This window comes from Esox lucius, chromosome 2 (genome assembly GCF_011004845.1).
Source record: "Esox lucius isolate fEsoLuc1 chromosome 2, fEsoLuc1.pri, whole genome shotgun sequence".
In the NCBI taxonomy this organism is placed as follows: domain Eukaryota; kingdom Metazoa; phylum Chordata; class Actinopteri; order Esociformes; family Esocidae; genus Esox; species Esox lucius.
Window position 1 is genome coordinate 49,232 of NC_047570.1, and position 24,858 is coordinate 74,089.

General features: G+C 39.8%; 1 protein-coding gene across 1 annotated transcript in view; it reads left to right on the forward strand.

The window, feature by feature from the left end:
• Positions 1 to 24,858, forward strand: part of prmt3 (protein arginine methyltransferase 3) — a 162,882-nt gene that overhangs the window by 15,363 nt on the left and 122,661 nt on the right. The window contains exons 6-9 of the mRNA XM_010905180.4: positions 9,044 to 9,215; positions 10,662 to 10,806; positions 13,166 to 13,231; positions 21,732 to 21,853. Of these exons, the coding sequence (XP_010903482.2) occupies positions 9,044 to 9,215; positions 10,662 to 10,806; positions 13,166 to 13,231; positions 21,732 to 21,853 (505 nt within the window). The remainder of the gene's footprint in view (positions 1 to 9,043; positions 9,216 to 10,661; positions 10,807 to 13,165; positions 13,232 to 21,731; positions 21,854 to 24,858) is intronic.

Genomic DNA, 24,858 nt, shown 5'->3' on the forward strand with positions numbered 1-24,858 from the left:
ATAGCCGAGTCATTAAGCAATGCCCAACGAGTTGCAATTACGGTTGATGGCTGGACGTCTTGTGCCACGGACTCTCATGTAACTGTCACAGCACACTATATTGACGATGAATGGGTTTTGCAAAACCACGTTCTTCAGACAAGAGTGTTCAATGAGGCTCACACAGGGAATAATCTAGCAGTTTTACTGCAGAACGTTTGCCGCGAGTGGAACATCAACATCAAGGACACAGCGTTGGTCACAGATAATGCAAAAAACATGATGCTGGCCAAGAGTTGGTGAAGAGATGGGACCCCCATGTGCGATTCATCGCGCACACACTTAATCTGGCCCCGCAAAAATCCCTCAAACGGGACAGGATATCTGAGCTTTTGGCGAAAGTGAGGAAGGTGGTAATGTTTTTTCACAGAAGCCCAAAAGCAACTGAAGTTCTGCGTGAAATGCAGGCCCAGTTACACCTGCCAAACCTCAAGCTTATCCATGATGTTTCCACAAGATGGAACAGTTCGCTTGACATGTTGGAGCGTTTTTGGGAGCAACAGCCTGCTATGTTGAACACCCTGCTGTCAATGCAGATGAAGAGAAGTGAATGCATGGCCAGCCTGACAGAGGCTGACATGTCAATAATTTAAGATGTCATCAAATTGATGTCTCCCCTGAAAGTGGCAACCACGCTCCTCAGTGAGAAAAAAATAAAACACCATCTCAATGATCTCCTCAATTCAGGCCAAATTAAAGAGACATTTCCAGCCAGATGATCAACCAGTAATTTCTCAGATGAAGGAGCGATTCAGGCAGGACTTTGACGGTCGCTACACATACCTCCAAGACCACCTCCACTATGCCTCAGCCCTTGATCCACGCTTTCCTGGCTTTCCTGGATGACAGTGACACCAAGGACATAATATTCACGAAGCTAATAGGAGAGGTGGTGAAGATGGATGAAAAGGTAAGAAGAATATACTCCGTATACTCATTCTCTCACCCTCTCACTCACCCTCTCACTCACCCATTTGTTAATTTATGACACAAATAAACAAAAGTATGTCTTGTTTAAGGAAATCTAACAGTCTCTGGATTGTAATAATTATTGTCAGGCAGGGAACACAATGAATGAGGACCAGACATGTGGTAATAGGAGCCCCCACAGAGAGGAAGAGACAGGTTTGCTATGTTCTGATAGGAAGTTTAGGAACTGTTGTAAAAGTTATATACTTTATGTTGATTTGAAGATTCATGTGTTATGGTCTCGTATTGTATGTCATTGTTTATCTATGAGCAGCATCCTTAATTTGTTTCACCTGTGAAATATGTGAGCTATTAAAAGTAACTAGAGACAAGACAGGAAAAGAATGTCTGTTTTTATTTAATCTTTTGGTTTTGTAAAAAACAAATCTTTTGTTGGTAGAAGAGCCATATATAGTCAGATGGCACTTAAGATACAGCAAATCTTAAAGTAGGCTATGTCTGAACAAAATAAATATAAGGTAAATATCTACATATTGAATTGCATAGCATCATATTTTTCTCCATTGCATCCTATTACACTGAATCGCATCGTGTTGAATCGAAATCGAATCGCACCACATCGTAATAATAGTGAATCGCATCAAATCGGTAGCTGGTTATATGTATCTTTAATGTATCGCAACTCTGGCTATGCATCGAGAACCTGGCATTTTAACAGGGGTGTGTAGACTTTTATATATATTACACTGAATATACACTCACCTAAAGGATTATTAGGAACACCTGTTCAATTTCTCATTAATGCAATTATCTAATCAACCAATCACATGGCAGTTGCTTCAATGCATTTAGGGGTGTGGTCCTGGTCAAGACAATCTCCTGAACTCCAAACTGAATGTCAGAATGGGAAAGAAAGGTGATTTAAGCAATTTTGAGCGTGGCATGGTTGTTGCTGCCAGACAGGCCGGTCTGAGTATTTCACAATCTGCTCAGTTACTGCGATTTTCACGCACAACCATTTCTAGGGTTTGCAAAGACTGGATGTTTTTCCCTTTTCACACCATTATGCGGCAGTCCTGTGGGCGAAAATGCCTTGTTGATGCTAGAGGTCAGAGGAGAATGGGCCCCCTGATTCAAGCTGATAGAAGAGCAACTTTGACTGAAATAACCACTCGTTACAACCGAGGTATGCAGCAAAGCATTTGTGAAGCCACAACACGCACAACTTTGAGGCGGATGGGCTACAACAGCAGAAGACCCCACCGGGTACCACTCATCTCCACTATAAATAGGAAAAAGAGGCTACAATTTGCACAAACTCACCAAAATTGGACAGTTGAAGACTGGAAGAATGTTGCCTGGTCTCGATTTCTGTTGAGACATTCAGATGGTAGAGTCAGAATTTGGCGTAAACAGAATGAGAACATGGATCCATCATGCCTTGTTACCACTGTGCAGGCTGGTGGTGGTGTAATGGTGTGGGGGATGTTTTCTTGGCACACTTTAGTTCCCTTAGTGCCAATTGGGCATTGTTTAAATGCCACGGCCTAGCTGAGCATTGTTTCTGACCATGTCCATCCCTTAATGACCACCATGTACCCATCCTCTGATGGCTACTTCCAGCAGGATAATGCTCCATGTCACAAAGCTCGAATCATTTCAAAAAACCACTGCAATTTAGATGACTGGAGGTGATTCATTAACCGTTTTAGAGTGGTTAATTGAGGGGGTAGTACTTTGGCTATTAGTAAGTTAGAGTATTGTAAAATAATGTTAACAAAGTACACCTAGACTGGTGTAAAGGAATGACGTTATTGCAATACATAAACATGTTGGTAGCATCACACAGAAAAATAAGGTTTTGTGAGAAATGAATGTTTGGTGAAAAAGATTTTCAAGAGGCTGGCTACAGTATTATGCTGAGGCTGTGGTGACGAGTTGTTCTGTGTGTGGCCAGTATGCTAAATATAAAACCAGAAACAACTAATTTGTCATTGGAAATAAGGTATTATGTTAAATACAATCTTTCTATTATCTCCATTTATATGTACTGAAATGTACAGGTGCTGGTCATAAAATTAGAATATCATCAAAAAGTTGATTTATTTCAGTAATTCCATTCAAAAAGTGAAACTTGTATATTATATTCATTCATTACACACACTGATATATTTCAAATGTTCATTTCTTTTAATTGTGATAATTATAACTGACAACTAATGAAAACCCCAAATTCAGTATCTCAGAAAATTTGAATATTACTTAAGACCAATACAAAAAAAGGATTTTTAGAAATGTTGGCCAACTGAAAGGTATGAGCATGTACAGCACTCAATACTTAGTTGGGGCTCCTTTTGCCTGAATTTCTGCAGCAATGCGGCTTGGCATGGAGTTGATCAGTCTGTAGCACTGCTCAGGTGTTATGAGAGCCCAGGTTGCTCTGATAGTGGCCTTCAGCTCTTCTGCATTGTTGGGTCTGGCGTATCGCTTCTTCCTCTTCACAATACCCCATAGATTTTCTATAGGGTTAAGGTCAGGCGAGTTTGCTGGCCAATTAGGAACAGGGATACCATGGTCCTTAATCCAGGTACTGGTAGCTTTGGCACTGTGCAGGTGCCAAGTCCTGTTGGAAAATCAAGTCTGCATCTCCATAAAGTTGGTCAGCATCAAGAAGCATGAAGTGCTCTAAAACTTCCTGGTAGACGGCTGGGTTGACCTTGGACCTCAGAAAACACAGTGGACCAACACCAGCAGATGACATGGCACCCCAAACCATCACTGACTGTGGAAACTTTACACTGGACTTCAAGCAACGTGGATTCTGTGCCACTCCTCTCTTCCACCAGACTCTGGGACCTTGATTTCCAAAGGAAATGCAAAATTTACTCAGAGAACATAACTCAGCAGCAGTCCAGTCCTTTTAGTCTTTAGCCTAGGCGAGATGCTTCTGACGCTGTATCTTGTTCAAAAGTGGCTTGACACAAGGAATGCGACAGCTGAAACCCATGTCTTGCATACGTCTGTGCGTGGTGGTTCTCGAAGTACTGACTCCAGCTGCAGTCCACTCTTTGTGAATCTCCCCCACATTTTTGAATGGGTTTTGTTTTACAATCCTCACCAGGGTGCGGTTAACCCTATTGAGTGTACACTTTTTTCTACCACATCTTTTCCTTCCCTCCGCCTCTCTATTAATGTTCTTGGACACAGAGCTCTGTGAACAACCTGCTTCTTTAGCAATGACCTTTTGTGTCTTGTCCTCCTTGTGCAAGGTGTCTATGGTCGTCTTTTGGACAGCTTTCAAGTCAGCAGTCTTCCCCATGGTTGTGTTGCCTACAGAACTAGACTGAGAGACCATTTAATGGCCTTTGCAGGTGTTTTGGGTTAATGAGCTTATTAGAGTTGGCACCAGGTGTCTTCAATATTGAACCTATTCACAATTTTCTAATATTCTGAGATACTGAATTTGGGGTTTTCATTAGTTGTCAGTTATAAGCATCAAAATTAAAAGGAATAAACACATGAAATATATCAGTCTGTGTGGAATGAATGTATACATTATACAAGTTTCACTTTTTGAATGGAATTACTGAAATAAATCAACTTTTTGATGATTTTCAAATTTTAAGCCCAGCTGTATATGTGACACATAAAGGCAATTTATTATTTTGGCTAGTAAAAAATAGGCTTGGCTGGGGGATTCTTTTATCTACCAGTCCCCTTGGGATTTCAGACACTGGTTCTGCTTTCACAGCTGAGGCATGGTTTAGGACCGTTTGACTCGGTCATCAACTAATTGCTTCTCCTACATAAGTCTGCAAAAGAAAGGTCTCAAGTCATGCTCTGTATGCACAGGCATCCGATATGTGTACACCGGCATCTATATATATGTTGTCAGTTCTTTTTCTGCTTCTGAGGGCCTAGCTCCAATAGTCACGGTTCGCCACTGGTCTCCAAAAAGCCACCAAAACATAGTGTATTTTAAAAGTGTATATTAACACTAGTAAACATAAAACACAAGGATTGCACTAGTGTAATATAATGTAAATATAGTCGGAAAAGGGTGGCTTGCCCACTTCAGGTTGGTGGAGAGTGCCTGCCTCAAGTGGAGGAGTTTAAGTATCTAAGGGTCCTGTTCACGAGTGAGGGAAGGATGGAACGGGAGATTGACAGACGGATCGGTGCAGCTTCTGCAGTAATGCGGTCGATGTATCGGTCTGTCGTGGTGAAGAAAGAGCTGAGCCGCAAGGCGAAGCTCTCGATTTACCGGTCAATCTACGTTCCTACTCTCACCTATGGTCATGAGCTTTGAGTCATGACCGAAAGGACAAGATCCCGGATACAGGCGGCCGAAATGAGCTTTCTCCGCAGGGTGGCTGGGCGATCCCTTAGAGATAGGGTGAGAAGCTCGGTCACCCGGGAGGAGCTCAGAGTAGAGCCGCTGCTCCTCCACATCGAGAGGGGTCAGCTGAGGTGGCTTGGGCATCTGTTTCGGATGCCTCCGGAACGCCTTCCTGGGAAGGTGTTCCGGTCCCGTCCCACCGGGAAGAGACCCCGGGGAAGACCTAGGACACGCTGGAGGGACTATGTCTCCCGGCTGGCCTGGGAACGCCTCGGTGTCCCCCCGGAAGAGCTGGAGGAAGTGTCTGGGGAGAGGGAAGTCTGGGCTTCCCTGCTTAGACTGCTGCCCCCGCGACCCGGCCCCGGATAAGCGGAAGATGATGCTATGCTATGCTATGCTAATATAATGTATTTATTGTCAGAAACCGTTCAAAACAAAGCATACTGTATTTGTCAGTGTGCACAACTGTAAGCTGCTGGCCAAATGGCAAAACAATGTAAAAATATCTTCAAATAGCCTTTAAACAACTAAAATTTGCTAACACCATCACAACATAATGGCACTAGCTGGTCCCGGTCAGTTTTATGCTGCCCTCCACACTTCAAAGTTCAAAGAATCAACATTTAAAAATGGCGTGTTTTCAAAGATTACAATGTTAAAACATGAAACCACCATTTCACCTTCTTAATAACAAACCAAGAAAGAGCTTTTAAATAAAGATTCCTTTAAGAAGGATTCTTATTTGAGTGGAAGATTACTGTTTCCCAGGAGCCTTCCATTGAACTCTGAGCAGCGATCATAAACGTTAAACCATGTAATGAGTAGTGCTTTCAGAGTTGTCAGTCCTATAGGGTTCCTCTCGTCTGAACAGGTCTTATACATGATGGAAAAGTTCTACTCCACAGGGGCATTCATGTCAGTTAAACAGTCTTGTTTACAGTCTGTTCCAGTTCGTGACCTAATTGGTGTACAGCTTCACTGAAGTTATTTCTTCAAACAGTGGGCTTCGTCAAAGTTGCTCTGCCGCAACTTTGAGGTTACAAACTGTAGGGAGCATTCAAATTCATCCCACTGCAAAACACTTCAAAGGAAAGGACCTTTGTAGGACCTTGTAAGTTGTTCCTCATTCCTATAGGCATGAGATTCAACAGTTGTAGATGGCACAGACATCATTGCAAAACACCTCTGCTTTGGCCAGAAGATTCTTCCCCTTTAATAATTGCAAAATAACAAATTAATAAATTTTATTGATAGCCTATAAAATAAAAATACTAAACATAGGCTTATTGATTTCCCAATTGTCAGCCATTTGCCTGTATAAACCTGTATGCATTGTAATTAAAGCTCACCGTCAATCCTGTGAAGAGCACGGTCCTTCTCTCTGCCATCTTCTGGAGTTTGTTGAGGTAGGAAGCAGAATGAACGACAGTGCCCATCTGTTTCTCCATCACCTTTATGATGTCATTGAATACCGTCAGTTGGTTGTGCATGAACCACATCCAGGCCTCACATCCAGGGTATTTGTGGAACTGCATAATTACAGTGGGGGGTTTCTCCTTGGTGCTGAAATAAGACCGTAGGACTGGTTAATGCTTCAGCACCCTCTCGACTGTAAGTCCAAGACAGCCAGTGGGTTTTGCTCGTTCCCAGGAGTGGCGTGCTCAAGGTCTACAAAGGTACAGAATTATTTCAGCGTTTATGTTCTGACAGTGTAGATATGAAAGAATCCAAAAACCTTTACGATGATACTCAATGTCGCACAGGAGATTATCGGCTGTGGTCTGTATTGCGTTGTGCACTCTCTGCGCCCTGCCTAGTCCAACGAGGTCATTGCTGATGGCCTTTTTTATCTTACAGAACACATTGTTTTCCCCTCTCCTCGCCTTTCCTCCAACATTGGTGTTGTCAGCACAAAAGCCAACAACTTTTTCCATCAGGTTTAATGCACAGAGCGCTGGACTTCATCGAAGAGAATTGCTGACATCTCACCTGGGATTGCTGTGAAGTCCTGGATCTTGACGTTCACTATTGCCTCGGCTTTGGTGCAAGCACATTTAAAACAATCATTTGTAGAATTTTTTTTATTCGACCAGATGTACAGTCCATGGATCGAAAGCTCTGGTTAAGTTTCACCAGACGTTAGGCAAAGGTCCCCTCCTGAGCTGCGCTTTTCAGATCACTGTCACCGGCATTAGCCCAGCTGAAGTAACTAGGAACTGTGCTACTTTCTGCCTGTAGCCACCGCTTATGTTTTGCCGTCTTAATGTGATTTTTTTTATGTCACCTTTGCCACCATCCGTGACCGAAAAGGTCGTCTTGGTGTGTGTTTAATGCCACATTTTTGTTGCTGGTTACTACATTGAGAAAAGGATAGGCCTTCTGAAGGTCTTCAGAAAAGACAGGCTTTCTCTTCGGCATGACAGCTAACCGTTAGTGTATTGATAGATTTCTGTCAGACAGAGCCACAAAACAAGACTCATAGCAACAGCTTTGACAAAGTCAGTGTTGATTTCAGACGCGTGGTGCATTGTTTGTTTTCTGATTGGGTTAGTTAGGTAATAATGAGTGAGACAGAACATGATCATTGTCAATGTATGTTTTTTAAGTTAAATCTTTTATTATTATTATTAATATTATTATGATGAAAGGGCCGAAAACAAGAATAGTATTGTATGTTCTTGAGGTCTGCCTGTCAATCACCCCGCTCTCTGCCAATCACAGGAATGCATAGAATGTTGGTCGTCGTGTGTGCCTGTGGTTGGTGGAGCAGGATGGGGGGTGGTCTGGCCCCGTTTGTTACTGTATCCATTGTCGTGTGTTTTTCCACTCCGTTGAGCTTTGATAAGAATTGTTGCTTTGCTAAGCAGTTCTACGCAGTTGTTTGGCTCTGACTCACTCAGAGCCAAATGTGGAAAAATTACAGTATTATTATTTTGTGTTTAAAACCAGAACAATTTGGTAGTGAATGTCAAAAACCAGGACATTTGTGTTTTACAGTTATGTCGGGTTTCAAGCTGGGACACCCTGCTTGAAACTGGGGAAATCCCTGGCATACCCTAATGTCTGGCCACCCTAACCATGTTATAACTATTTTCAAAGTGAAGTACAAACTAAAACAACAACCGCAGCGCACATTAATTGAATGGTGCACTCTGCAAACTATTATATCAGAACCAAAGATGGCAACCGATATCCGCTGCGGGAAAATGCACTTACTGTTCAACATGGAGACCACCTACGCACCAGAAATGCCAGACAAGTGGGAACTGTGCTATAATAACAAACATTTTAATACAGAGAAAAAAAATGATTGTTTAACATACTTTACCAATTCAAACAAACACGTTTGTTCAAATAATATTGCTTTTTATTAGTGTTTTTATTAGTGTTGCTTTCTTAAATAGTATAATATAGTCATAACATTTCAGTAGCACAGATTGTTTTGAAAGATGGATTACACCATCCCCAGCAATGGACTGGTAAAGGCAGTGCTTTGACTACTTGACTAAAAAGGTCTAAGTCGACCAACTATTGGCCAAGCAATCTACCAGTTGACTGAATCGGGTCAGCGCTAGTATGGACACATTCAAATATTGTTTTAGAAACATTTTGACAGCCCTAGTTGAGACAAAAGAGTCTGGGAGCAATCCTTGTTTGGCAGAGAGGCAATTTTGCATTGTACTGTTAGTGAAATAGGGGGTCATTGTCTTTGTGTGTTTTGCATGTTTTTGCTAGATCTGGAAGAGCTCTGTGAGGAGATGGGGACTTTAGCCAGCCCTTCAACTGTGCGCAAGTGTGGCGCCAACGACTCTGTGGGTATGCTTCAGAGGGCCCAGGCTGCAGAAGAGCGGGCCCAGCACTCAGAAGAGGCCCTAGCCAGAGCCATGGATGATCTGCACAAACTCAAGTCAGTGTTACCCACTGTTAGAGTTGCTGTTAAATCCTGTGATTTGTTTTTTCTTTTACTTTGAATTAGGGTTGCATGGTGTTGACCGAATGTAATTTTGCAATATTGTTCATGAATATTGCGATATCGATATTAATTTCGATATTATTAAATATATGTAAAAATACAAGTTCTGGGAAAACGCATCAAAATAGATTCATAACATATGAAAACAACAGATTTTCTTACCGCACAGTTTTTTTTCAACTAACAGTCATATTGGACTGGTACAACATGAATTAATGCATAAATAAATAAATAATGACCATGTCTACAGAACAGGTTGTACTGGTGGTACAGTAGACCTGCCAAGCCTGTCTTAACTTTTTAGAGTACCAGACACATGCTAAAATTGTTCTTAGGATATGTTTAGTCTGTGCAGTAGAAGAACGCTTTCAACTCTCAAAGGGGACCAATCACAGGTATTGGCTTTTTAGACATGGTACCTAATCAACACAAAAAGGAAAAATCATTTTGAAAACACAGAAACAAATGATCGCATGGAGACTGCAAACTAGCTACACAGCTTTGTAGGCTACTGCAAAATGAATCTGAACGCTGTTCGCTTTAGGGGTTTGGTGTTTCAGCCTATGTATAGGTGCCTATTGTATTTCTTGGCAGAGCATACATCATTTAAGATTTTTGGGATAAAGGTATTGAATCAATATATCGTGCACCCCAACTTTGAGTTTGGCTTAATCATGGCAACACCCAGTGGACTTGGGATAGTCATGTCTAGTTATGTGTCTTTCAAAGTACATCCAAAGTCTAAATGCAACAAAGCAAGGTAACAATATACAATTACTAACCTCTGAAACCCAAACAGTTCTGGCCAATTGTACCGCCCTCTGTGGGAATTCTACTACAACCACTAATATTCGCATTACCAGATATTACAACCCATACTACTACGACTGCTAGTTTAATAAACAAATATGCAAATGTATATAAACCCAGACGCATATGTCCATACATTCCTAGGATTTCATTTTTTTAAAGAATTTAATCAGGCTTTCTTGTGTTTGTGGTTTGACACAGTTCTTTTACTTGCACCTCCCAGCTGTGAACAGCAGAGGGAGTCAGTGAATTCAGTACTGCTGGTGCCTCTTTCCTTTGATGGACAGAGACGTTAGGAGGGAGAGAAGTACGATAGGAAAATTCCACTGCTTCACAAAGGGGGGTTAGAGAGGAGGGGTGGAAGATAGACCACTATGTCCTGTTAGAAGGTTGTACTGTACATGGCATGCTGCTATAAATCTGGGTAATACCGTTTGTACCATACATTATGGATAAAAGATATGCCAATCAAAACATTAAACACTGGTAGACAAATGCCGAACTGACCTATGGTCAGGGCCTAGGTTCAACCTAATCTTTTTTGTAATATACTATCGTGTTATGTTTTAGGTTGCTGGCCCAGGGTTTAGTATTGAATGCAGATGTGGGTCGGTGCACTGGGACCTTGGGGGCTGTTACTGACCTCCGGGAGGACGAGGACGAGGCCTACTTCAGCTCCTACAGCCACTACAGCATCCATGAGGAGATGCTTAAGGTATGCTACCAAAATGGCTTGGCTACACTTGCACACGAACAAAATTGCACCTCCTACTGATTTGCTGCTTTCTCATTATCAGTAGCTGCCACTAGGGAGAATAGGGGACAGAGCTATAGCAATGCTGACTATCTGGAAGACTCAATGTAGCATTAAATGAAAAAGATCGGTTCATGCATACCCCGATGCTGAGTACATGATATTTTTCTCATTGAGAAATCCAGTGTAAAGCATTTTTCTCTCATGTGAAACATCTGCATTACTATAATATGGCGTTCATTTCAGAAATGGAAATTGCACGTGTGTGTGTGTGTGTGTGTGTGTGTGGTGGGTACTGCAGTGCTTCAAAATGATCTGTTCACTCGCTCTGACTGGTGTTTAGTGTTGGTAATGTTAGTGTCATGTATATGGGTTTTATATCTGGTTTCTTTTTTGCATGGTAGTGATTTAACTTTCATTTGTGGATGCAGCGACATACTGTGTTCCCCGACAGTGGTTTTCGGAAGTATTCCTGAGCCCATGCAGTGATGTCCACTTCAGAATAGTTTTTAACAGAGTGATGAGATCACGGCCATCCAATATAATTATTTCGGCCATGTCCTTTGCATACGATTTCTCCGGATTCTTTGAGTTTTCTAATCACTTTATGTACCGTAGATCATGATGATCCCCTAACTCTTTGCCCTTTTACTCATCCTCTCTGGGATGCTTTTTATATGCCCAATCATGTTGCTGATTTGTTGCCAATTAACCTAATTAGTTGAGATGATCATCCACATTTTTTTTTTGTTATAGCATTACACAACTTTTCCAGTCTTTTGTTGCCCCTGTCCCAACATTTTTGAAGTGTCTTGTGCGCATCAAATTCTATTATATTTTTCAATAAAGAATAAAATGTCTTAGTTGCATCATTTGGTATGTTGTCTTTGTACCATTTTCTGTTGAATATAGGGTTTGAATGATTTGCACATCATTGCATTCTTTTTTGGAAACAGGGTTGTAATTAAGCATCTCTGGGCAGGTCATTGAAGATTAATCTAGAAGAATCAGTTCTTAGCTACGAGCACTTGGTTTCAACCATTCTTGCTCCAAGGACCCTTTGCCACTTTGAGATGTGTCAGACTAGTATAATGAATGAGGTTAGGTGTAAGTAGATGCAATAAACTGCCAAGTTCTATGCCATGGAGGAGGGATAGTTTTCTTAACCCGATTTAATACTTGCCCTTGATTTAAGCGCAAGCTCAGTGGAGAATCTCTGTTTCTGTGGAGCTGTTCCAACCTGTAATTTGAATGCTTTGTTCTGTTCCTGTCACATAACCAACAACATATGCAAAGGAACTGCCATTGTAGACATTCCTCAAGGTGAATCGGGGTAGGGTGGAATTTGGAGATAAATGTGTGTTTCACGCGTTCATCGAGAAAAGCGAAGGTGTTGGAGTTGATTGGCACGTTATTTAGTCCAGACTCTAGCTGGATTCCATGTGTATTGGTTGAAACGATTCCAGTATGTTCTATAACTATTTTATCTATTATTATTATTATTATTATGTACGTAGAGAGCATTCAGAAAGTTTTAGGATCTTTTGTTTTATTTGACTGGGAAGTGGGGTCTTATTTTCAACCCCCCCAATAGTCTTTTTAGGAAATGTCTGTCACAATTTTCATACATACATAAAGTTGTACTCAAAAGAACCTTAATCTTTTTCTGCTGTAACCACTGGTGGGTCAACGTGGCCTTGTGCCTAGGTTCATTGTCGTGCTGGAAAGTCTAAGAGCATCCCATGCGCAGCTTTTGTGTAGATTAATGCAAATTGTCTGCCAGTATTTTCTTATAACATGCTGCATTCATCTTGCCATCAATTTTCACAAGATTCCCTGTGCCTATAGAGCTCACACACCCCCAAAACGTCACCCCCAAAGCTCTATTATGGTCTCGTTACACCAAATTACAGTCTGCCAGAAGCTGTGAGGTGTGTCAATGTGTTGTGGGGCGTATTGTAACCAGGCTTTTTTGGGGCATTGGCGCAGTAAAGTCTTCTTTCTGGCAGCTTGACCATGCAGCTCATTTTTCTTTAAGTATCGTCATATTGTGCACCTTGAAACAACTACACTGTTTTTTGCCAGAGCAGCCTGTATGTCTCCTGAGGTTACCTTTGTTTTATTTTCAACATCAATGCCAAAATTTCACAATTTCTACCAGGGTATGCAGACTTATGAGCACAACTGTATATACATACCTGTTGCACCTTGGTTTCAGTTGATTGGATTAATTTTTTTCCAGGGCTTTGATGTTTCTGAAGACACCTGATTCAGTTGTCTCTGACTGTGGTAACGGAAAAGCTGTATGTCATTTTTGCAGGATAAAGTGCGCACAGAGAGCTACAGGGACTTCATGTACCTCAATCCAGAAGTGTTCAAGGACAAGGTGAGCAATTCCTTTTTGCAATTGTGGCTCTGTAAAACATTGTCACAGCTGTCTGATTTTGAATATGATATATTTAGTCTGAAAAGACAGTTGTTGCATATGCTAACACAAGCATACTTAACAATGCTGCAGCATTACATGTGCTCTACAAACAGCGGCCCTGACTATCAAAACACTCTTTGCAAAACCTGACACTGTGAAGTTTAGCTGAGAATATTAAACCTCTCCTGTAGTTTTAGTCATTAACTGTTTTTCCAGCCATAGATTGCAAATTTTGTTCTTGACCAGCACTTAAAATCTTGATTCAACTGAGAATATTATAACCAAGCCCATCAGTTGAAACGGCCATGCAATAACTAAACATAAAAATAATCTTGGGGGATCCTAAGAAAATGGTGTGAGGAACACATTTTAAAGTGTTGAGAAGGAGGGAGTGGGGTAATGATGGCTTCTGATTCAAAATGATAGGGCTTGACATTATAATTTTTTGCCACTGGCCCAGTGTGGTCAGTGGGTTTGAAACTAACTGGTCCCCAATTTTTTTTACAATTCTGATCCGCAGAACCATATACGTAGCTTGTGAACAGGTAAGGCAGGGAACTGCTTGGGACACCAGGCCGTTAGGATGCTCCTGCGGGCTGACAAACTTTGCTCAGCAACAATGTCTCAAAATGTGGCAATCGCAGTGACAACAACCTGTCCCCCTTAAACGACCAATGGACGATTTGCAGTAGGAAACCTCTCCTATGAAGAGAGGCAAACTAAATACAAATATTCTCTCAGCTCCAGTGTGCCAATGGCGAGCACTAGCGAGAAAGAGAGAAGCCAATTTGAAGGGGCACCTTCTTTCAAATCTGCTCTCTGGGAACATTTTGGATTCAGTGTTCAATACTGTGTTTCTCATTGGAAATAAGTACATTTTCAAATATGGTGAGGTGAAGGCCAATGACAAGCTTTATTTGGGTTCATGTAGCCTACACCAAACACTCCACAAAGATAATATACGGAAGCAACGTGAGCAGAAAATTTATCACAGAGTAAAACTAGGGTACATTTTGCCTTGGATAGCGAGAACTGAGGTTTGTGTGAACAGTGATGCAGAGTTGGCTACCTTTCTACTTGACAAATAGGTTACATCTTTTAGGTAGTTACTAGATTCATGACAACGGAGAAACAATTATATGACGAGGAAAATCATTGGATGTTCTTGTTTGTTTTATTTGTTGGAGCACAGCTACATTTTAGGAAGGTTTCTCCTAAGTCTTTTGACATGATGATAAGCTAACTTTAGCTAGCTAAGTTATATGTCTGAGCAGACACTTGATTCCATTTCTTGCTGGAAAATAGTGTTACAATATGGTGTTTTCTGCAAAATGTTAAGAAAAATGAACATGCATTCTGTGTTGTTTGACTAAATTCCAATTAATTTGCATGTTTTACCATGATGACAGCGGCGGTGGGAGTTTTTTAGGAGGACGTCGCCATTCCCTTTATATGCAGGAATATCCCTTGTGTGCCTAAATTGTCATTTTAAAGGTCTTCCTGGGTCTACCATGCTGTTAGCCATTTCGGAGCAGGCCAATGTTTTCCTTCTTTTTCATAGTATTTTTAAATGTTTGATAATTGTAATATTAAGGATTTTTTTCCTATTTGCATTGAATTTCATTATCACATCTTTGGTCCTCATGTTGACAGACATTTTACAGATTTAAATTTAATTACTTTTCAGACTTTTTTATAACATGGATATTGTAGGTCACTGTGTGTAAATAAAGCTGGAAAATGTCTGATATTATACATTTTCATTTCAGGCTGTAAGGCAACAAAAGGTAAACTTTTTGAAAGGGTTAGTGACTTTCTATGCTCACTGTACATAATCAGTTTACATATTGATTCTTGCCATTATGATAGCAATATACGACTTCCAGCATTACAATGCTGTTGAAATAATGCTTAAGACTGTGTAATAACATTGTTCCAACACTGCTTTTATACAGACAGAGGGTTTGTGTCCCATCAGAAATTGGGGCAGATGTAGGAATTGTTAGCATCAACTTTCAAGCCTTAATTTATTTCCATTGCTGCAGAACAGCTGTAAGTTGTTAACCTATTATTTGTTCACTGGAAAAGTGGTACATTTTTTAATTTTTTATTTATCTCTGTCAGATTACCGCTTACCTTAATACCAGGATATTAACTGAGCTTGAACTGTTTGAATGTCAATCAAAACTGGGAAAATGTGGTGTTCTATAACTTTTGAGCGGTAGTGCCCTTTTTAATAGTTTTTGTAACGGCAAATCAACACCATTGTTTTTGTGTTGTGCAAACATTTTAGTTTTGCTGTTTTAAGATCACAAGTCTACCTTAATCTGAATTTCTTACTGATATTTGCTGTTTCCTGCTTGGACCACAGTAACTCTCTTCAAGTGGCCTGGGCTGTATCCTCTGCTTTCTGTTCATGGATTGTCTAGTCGAAGCTGGTGCTCCTTGCTGTCTGCCTGTCTGTTGGCGGCTTCTCAACAATAGCATCAACACTGATGTTGCTTGCTTCTTGGGGTTTCAGGCTGGGTGTTTTGTAAAAGCATTTTGTGGCAACTGCTAATGTAAAAATGTCTTTATAAATACATTTGTGTCAGAATTCAGGAACAGGGGCTTATGACGTATCTCAGTGGGGGCAAGTTGTGAGAGAATACTTTCTGGAGGATAATGATGCCATGACCCTCTCTGACTCAGAAAAGGGTAGTAAAGAACCTAGTAAACAAAGACAACAGACCAAAAATGTGTGCAGCAGATGGAATATCTTCTGATATACAAAAAAAATTGCAATGCCGACTGTTTTGAGTACAAGCTAGGACCCCGTGTCTCTATCCTTGTGTTGATTAGAAATAGAAGGAACCGTGAGCATGCAACCCATAAAGTGAATTTGTCTAATCTGTTTACTGTAACACGTCAACCTATTAGTCCAGGAACCCCTATTATATCTATTAAGCTGGCTTTACTTAATATCAGATCTCTCGCCAACAAATCATTCTTGGTAAATGACATTATAATATCCTACAATCTAGATTTTATGTTTCTCACTGAAACGTGGCTAACAGAAGATTGTAGTGCTGCAATTCTTAATGAGACAGCACCTGAAATATTTGGCTATATGAATATGTGTCGAAATGGTAGGAAAGGAGGAGGAGTGGCTGCCCTATTCAATGATACATTCCAGTGCAAAGAAAATACACTAGGTTATTTTTGTTTTTAATACCGCTGTTTTGCATTGAAGGGTACCTCCAAAAAGTTGTTTTTAGCCATTTACAGACCTCAATATTCTGCAATTTTTATTGATGATTTTGCTGAACTATTCTGTTATATCCATTGATTTTAACTTGTTTATTATTACAGGGGATTTTAACATCCACATAGATAATAATACAGACAATAATGCCAGATAACTTTTTACAGTACTTGACACTTCTGATCTCACTCAACATGTTAGAGAGCATACACACACTCAAGGCCACATTCTAGATCTGGTCTCGATTTCCTCTGGCATGGTTAAAGACTTGGCCCTGTCTGATCATTTCTGTGTCTTTTTTGATTCACTTATCACCCCAAATTTTCCAGTAAACTCTTTCTGTTAATTAATGAGTGCCAATGCTCAGTTTATTGAAGCCATAGCTATCTCTCCAACAATAAGTGCTGAGTACCTGCGTGAAGTTGGCCCCCCACCCAACGCAAAACGTCGTCAAACTATGCTCAATCGTTTGTGCTCTGTTTGTGCTGTAAAAAGTTTCGTTTGTGCTGTATCAGTTTTTTAGATATTAAAATAATATTATTAGGTCATTCTGAGGTCACTCAGCCACATGCTCCGAATTCACCCAAAATAGTCTTGTTCGTTTGTGCTGGTTTGTGCCGGTAAAGGTTTCGTTTGTGCTGCGTTGGGTTTTAAAATATTAGAAATGTAATTAGAGACGATGATGTCACCAATGTTAAATACAGTTGCACATGTGACCCATGGTCGTTTTTTAATACTAAAATGCAACTTTGTGCAACTGTAATCAGCATTTCATAGCTAAGTTAGTAATATGTGTTATTATTGAGGTTTCTGTTCAATAACAAGATTAGCTCTCTTGAATGTTGTACAATATTCTTGAAGCTATTATTGTAACTGACAGTTTTAAAACTATGTATACTTACATTGGTCAGAAATTTGGATTAGTAACGAAGTTGCATGATGTTCTATTAAATCATGTTTATTAGCATCTAACATTTTAGAGATTGAATAGACCAAACCGAAATAAAATGCTCATAGGCTATAGGCTACTGACTAACTTCACACAAAAATACAGAGCTGTCTATAACTATTTTTGATCTTGTGACCATTGATTTATCTGTTTTATTCAGTCAGCCTTATTTGTAGCCTATAGGCCTAATAAATATAAACATTAATTTGATTTAAATTCTGATATTTTAAAACCCAACGCAGCACAAAGGAAAATCTTAATGGAGCACAAACGAACTAGACTATTTTGGGTGCATTTGGAGCATGTAGGGGGGCTCGTGATGTCATCAACAATAATTTAATGTCTAATATTTTAAATCCCAACGCAGCACAAACAAAACTTTTACTGGCACAAACCAGAACAAACGAACGAGACCATTTTGGGTGAATTTGGAGCATGTGGGGGGCTGAGTGACCTCAGAATGACCTAATAATATTATTTTAATACCTAAAAAACCGACACAGCACAAACGAAACTTTTTACAGCACAAACCAGCACAAAAGATTGAGCATAGTTTGACGACGTTTTGCGTTGGGTGGGGGGCCAACTTCACGCAGGTGTGCGGAGTCAGTTGATGTACTCCTGGATGATTTTAATGGCAAAATATTGAATGTCATGGATTATGTTGCACCAGTAAAGGTAAAGAAAACTATGAGCAAACAGAAAACACCGTGGAGAACCACCATGATGGTACATTGTCCCTGAAAAGAGAATGTAGGAAAGCGTGACGTAAGTGGAGGGAAACTAAACTTCAAATTCACTATAAACAAAGCCTTGGTAGCTTCAACAATGAGTTACACAGGGCCAGACAGCAACATTTATCGGGAATGATCGACAAAAATATCAACAATACCCGCACTCTATTTGTCATGATCGACAAGCTTACAAACCCAATAAAGCAGATAGTGTCAGAACTTTAAATGTAATTCATTTGCGTGATCTTTTAGCGAAAAAAGTCTAAGAATTAGACGGAACATCAGAAATACACAGTCTAACAAGGACTCTGTACCGTCACCACGACTACCAAAACATAACTTGGTTATTATATTGTTTACAATTAAAGAGATTATTGTGTTTGGCAACAAAAATAAAAGAACAAGTATTAGTAAAGAGCTAGATTCTTGGGCCCTTAAAACCACGGATCAAGTGCGTAATCTTGGTGTTCTGATAGACTCTGACCTCACATTTGACAGTCATCAAAATTGCATTCTATCATCTAAAAAATTTAGCCAGAATCAAAGGCTTGGTCTCCCAAAAAGACCAAGAAAAGCTCATCCATGCTTTTATATCTAGTAGGGTTGACTACTGTAATGGCATCTTAACCGGACTCCCGACTGTAAAACAACTGCAGCTCATTCAGAATGCTGCTGCTAGAATGTTAACCAGGACCAAGAGAACAGAGCACATCAGTCCGGTTCTGAAATCTTTGCATTGGCTTCCAGTCAATTACAGAATAGATTTCAAAGTGGTGCTTTTAGTTTATAAATCTCTGAATGGTTTAGGACCCGAATACATTTCTGATATGTTTGAAGAATATAAACCGAGCAGGGCTCTTAGATCCATGAACACAGGTAGACAATAGCAGTTATGCTGTACACAACTGGAATAAAGTACTAGAAGATCTTAGACGCGCCCCAAACATATACATTTTTAAATCCAGGTTAAGAATACTTCTCTTCTCGCGTGCCTGTGACTGAGCACTTAAACTTAACCACACTGTTTTGACTTATAGCTTCCTATGTTTTTATCCCATTTTTAATCTTTGATGTTTTCATTTGAGTATTTGTTTTGTTATTGTACTTTCATATGTTTTTCTTTGTAAAGCACATTGAATAGCTTCGATGTATGAATTGTGCTATATAAATAAACTTGCTACAACATTCCTACTGTACATGTATACGGGTGAGTCTAATGTTTGCTAACTAGCTACAGATAATTCCTTTTCAGAAAGTTGTCAAAGTCCTTTGCATTCCTAGTTATCTGGCTACAGCCGCTGATGTTTCTGTTAACATTAGCTAGCTAACATTTCCTGGTTTCTAACTTGATCGTTGGGTAGTTAGCTTTTCATAAAGGTGAGCAAGTCACTTAGTTTGATAATAAGCTATCTGATGGACCGGTAATTAATCCAGGTGTGATTATGCCTAGAAATTATGTTTACATTGTCTTCACAGGAGTGAGCAAGTCACTTGTTTGTTGTGAAACCTTGGCAATAAATCTGTCTGATTCTAATGCGTGATGTGGACATCTCAGTCCATCAGTACAGTAAGACTGCTAAATGGCTCAGTGGCTGTCCACCTGCACTCAAACTATCTGCACTTACATTGCTACTACTACCTATTATGAAGCCTGCTGCTAAGCCACTTTACATTTCACTGAACTCTTTATACTATACCATATAAAAAAATAAGCCAAACTCAAATTTTGCTAAAGGACCCTGTTACCTGAATTCTGTCACATTTCATTGATTGATTGATAGTTAATCGCCTGTTGTTAATATTAGGTAATGTGCAAAACTACCACTGGAGATTGGTGCAGAAAGATAGGTCGTGGTGTGTCTGTATATCTGAATGCTAATTTCCTGATGAACCTTACGTTTATACTTCACTACAGTGAAAGTATCTGGCTTGGTAATCTTAACTGGTGTTTGTTCAAGACTCTGTCCGATGATTTTAAAATGCATGGAATGAATCTATGAAACTTACCCAGTGTATTTACCCACCCGCCCAAATCTCTAGAACAATCGACTCTCTAATTTATTTGTTATTGACAAATGTTCCTCATAAATACTCTGCAGTTTATGTATTTTATAATGATTTAAGTGACTGTTGTGCTCTTGTAGCTGTTAGAAATACTTAAGTACCTAAGACAAACCCACACTTTTGTAAGAGAATTTAAGAGTTGTATTAATTAATTGTATTAGTTTTATTTTTTGACTGGAGCAGGATTGAACTCATTCCTGATGTGGGAACTCCCTAGACATTTTTTTCATTATGGTTTCTTGCAAATTATAGACAAATATTCCTCAATCTGCCAGTTCAGAGTTAAAGGACTCAATAATCCATGTTTTTGCCATTTGTACATTTAGAGGCCTCAAAGCTGTCACCCTTGGCTAAAATACTTGAAACCCTTGTTTGTGAACAATATCAACTGTCACAGTATCACGATAAATGGACCCAGTTATCTTGAACGATATAAAGCTCCGGAAAAAATTGAGGCCAGTGCACCTTTTTCTTTCCTTTCCATAAAAGTAGGAAAGGAAAGATTTTTTAGTGAGGAACAGAAGGGTTAAAATTAACAGACCACTGCAAATTGAACGCTTCAGTTCCTCACTCAACTTTCCTTTTCAACTTTTTAGGGAAGGTAAGAAAAAGGTGCTGTGGTCTACATTTTTTCTGGAGCTGTATATCGCAATAGCGTTGTGCTAAAAAAGGCTGGGTATAATTGTGCCATATTCCAATGCAGTTAAGACATTTTGCTAACTAAATTAGTGTAATTATCATTAAGAAGTACATCGATAACAATGTATATTTTTATCAAGGTTATTGGGTCCACTTATTGCCATACTGATATTTGTTGATATTGCCTGGCCCTTATTTACTATAAGGATCTTATTTACTATTTATATAAAAAATCAACAATCTGCAAAATGCCCAATGTCACTTTGATGCTGATGACACTGTCATTTGTTGTTGTGCCTTGACTCATTTCATAACTGACAACCTGCTTACTGTTCAACACACCTTGTGTCAATTGAAGCTTGTTATCAATGTGGACAATAAACAATGAATGGTTCTCTCCAAAGCAAGAAATAGACATCTGATCCTTCGTGTTATTAATACTCTTCAGAGCGATGAGGTTGAGGCCGTAACCTCATATACATATTTTAGATTTTAATTGATGCAGTGGATTATGAGAAATTTTCCGGGGTCTGAATACTTTTTCAATGTGCTGTAGTACTAGTAAATGCAATGGTATAGACTGTTTAGCAGTTTTGGTTGCAGCCTTACATACTGTTCATTGTGTAGGCACTGTCTGATGCACATAATATACAGAATATACTTAATACATTTCTATCTGCAACATTATTTAAATTTTCAATCATCTTTACAAAATATATATTGTAAAGATAATTTCAGTTATCTTTACAATATATTACAAAGTCAATTATTTAAAAGACGTTGCTGTTTCTTTGGTCTAAATATGCAGTTTTACCTCCTATACTACAGGTGGTTCTAGATGTTGGCTGTGGGACTGGAATCTTGTCCATGTTTGCCGCCAGAGCGGGAGCCAAGCTGGTAATTGGCGTAGACCAATCGGAAATCATCTACCAGTCCATGGACATCGTCAGGTCAGTTATTAGGATTTTAGCCGTTCACTGGTGAAATTGTTTGTTCTGGTTTCAGACGAGAGATGTACAGTGTTGTCACAGATGTTGACCATGTTAAAAAGCGTAGTGGTTAGAGACTAGGGCTACGGAACTACAGGTCCTGCGTTCGACTCCCGTCACAGTCTATACACATTATGCCTGAGGATTTGTTCAAGATAGACTAACTCTTTGCTGGCTACAAGATTCTCTCATCTTCACATTTGACAGAAAAATCAGTCATCGTTACATTTATTGGTAGGTACTGTATCAGTGTCATTCTCGAATGGCTAATTAGCTGTTAAAACGGCCGGTGGCAAAAGAGGATTTGTTTGGGATAGACAGAAACTTCACTGGCTACAACCTTCAGTAGCTATGTTATAGGAAGCCTAAAATGAAACTCTTAACTGTTATTTTGCGACTATTTCTGGTGGATTTTCGAATTATGTCTTAGGATTTGTTCAGGATAGATAAAAACTTTGCTGTCTTTTCACTTCAATCAATGTCATTCACAAATGGCTAATAACGCACTGCTTAATGGCATCTAGCGAAATATTACTGGCTAATGAGCTTTTAAAACTGCCTTTGACAGTTCATAGATGCTATTTGTGGTGGAGGTACAGTGGGGAGAACAAGTATTTGATACACTGCCGATTTTGCACGTTTTCCCACTTAGAAAGCATCTCTGTAATTTTTATCATAGGTACTCTTCAACTGTAAGTGACAGGATCTATAACAAAAATCCTGAAAATCACATTGTATGATTTGTAAGTTATTAATTTGCATTTTATTGCATGACATAAATATTTGATACATCAGAAAAGCAGAACTTAATATTTTGTACAGAAACCTTTGTTTGTAATTACAGAGATCATACGTTAAGCCACTCCAGGACCTTGAGATGCTTCTTACGGAGCCGCTCCTTAGGTGCCCTGGCTGTGTGTTTCGGTATGTTGATATGCTGGAAGACCCAGCCACAACCCATCTTCAGTGCTCTTACTGAGGGAAGGTGGTTGTTGGCCAAGATCTTGCGATACATGGCCCCATCCATCCTCCCCCTCAATACGGTGCAGTCGTCCTGTCCCCTTTGCAGAAAAGCATCCCCAAAGAATGATGTTTCCACCTCCATGCTTCACGGTTGTGATGGTGTTCTTGAGGTTGTACTCATCCTTCTTCTTCCTCCAAACTCGGCGAGTGGAGTTCATACCAAAAAGCTCAATTTTTGTCTCATCAGACCACATGACCTTCTCCCATTCCTCCTCTGGATCATCCAGATGGTCATTGGCAAACTTCAGACGGGCCTGGACATGATCTGGCTTGAGCAGGGGGACCTTGCGTGCGCTGCAGTATTTTAATCCATGGCGGCGTAGTGTGTTACTAATGGTTTTCTTTGAGACTGTGGTACCAGCTCTCTTCAGGTCATTGACCAGGTCCTGCTGTGTAGTTCTGGGCTGATCCCTCACCTTCCTCATGATCATTGATGCCCCACGAGGTGAGATCTTGCACAGAGGCCCAGACTGAGGGAGATTGACCGTCATCTTGAACTTCTTCCATTTTCTAATAATTGTGCCAACAGTTGTTGCCTTCTCACCAAACTGCTTGCATATTGTCCTGTAGCCCATCCCAGCCTTGTGCAGGTCTACAATTTTATCCCTGATGTCCTTACACAGCTCTCTGGTCTTGGCCATTGTGGAGAGGTTTGTAAGTAGGAAAACCTGCAATATCGGCAGTGTATCAAATATACTTAATAAGAAATGTTTCTCAGTTCAGTTGAATGCTTAATGGCAGAGATGGGGACAAGTCACACATGGTCAAGTCCAAGCAAGTCTCAAGTCTTAACCATCAAGTCTCGAGTCAAGTCTCAAGTCACAGTTCAGATATATCAAGCAAGTCAAGTCAAGGGTTCACCCTAAGCAAGTCAAGTCGAGTCCTTATAAGTTTCAAGTCAAGTCACTAAAGAGATGAACACACGCACACACTGTCCTCTGTTTCTGACGTACGCTCGGTGCGAAGCTTGATTTCAAAATCAAATATTTTTCTCCTCCGCGGTACAATTTTTGGGGGGGACGAAGCGGAGGGATCTTGAATCAGCCTGAAGGGGTTGTATTCGCTATAACAACCGCCTCGCTATACCTTATCCCACTTATTACATGGCTACCTACCAAATAAATCTATAATTTGACACAAAATATTGATTTCAAAAGGAATTTATTGATTTAAAAACGATTGTATTGCTTCCTCTAAATAAAATAGTCCGTTCCGTCTCTGGTTAGAATCCTGCTGCGTCCATAGCAACGCGCTGTTTTTAATGGCAACGGTCTGTTATCAAGAAATAACAAGCATTCTGCACTGGAATTCAGCCAATCCATATAATAAGGGCTAATAATAACAACCTTATAAACTAATTATTGTGACCGAAAAACTGCCTGATATGTAATTACGAAGTAATTATTCTTGTCTGTATGAGTAAAAAAAAAAAACTCTTCGAAATGTTTAGGTGCTAGTAATCACATCGGCGCCTCCATGTTAGCCTTTCATGCAGTAAAGTTAACTGTTATGGTGTAAGCACAATGCTTTTTAGTTTCCACACGCAGTCCACAAACACTTGAAAATGCGCACATTTAATACATTATGGCCTACGTGTAATAATATACATGCCCGCTCATTTTAAGATGCCCATGAACATTAAAATTCAGGCTATGCCACTGTTATAGTCAAATTCCCTTACATCTATTTACCAGATGTATTCTGTAATGATACACATTTCTAACAAGAAAAAATAAAATATGCAACCAAGGCCAAATTATGACAAACAAAAGATTAATCCATTACTTAATCATTATAGATCTTAGTGAAACTGAATATAAAGAGATTACTTTCTTACCTTTCCTTGTGGTTCTTAAAATGACGAATGAAATTTGCCAGATGCAAAATATGCAACAACGTCAAATCTTTTTTTATTCACACGGTCCAGTTCAAAGTCCTTGTAT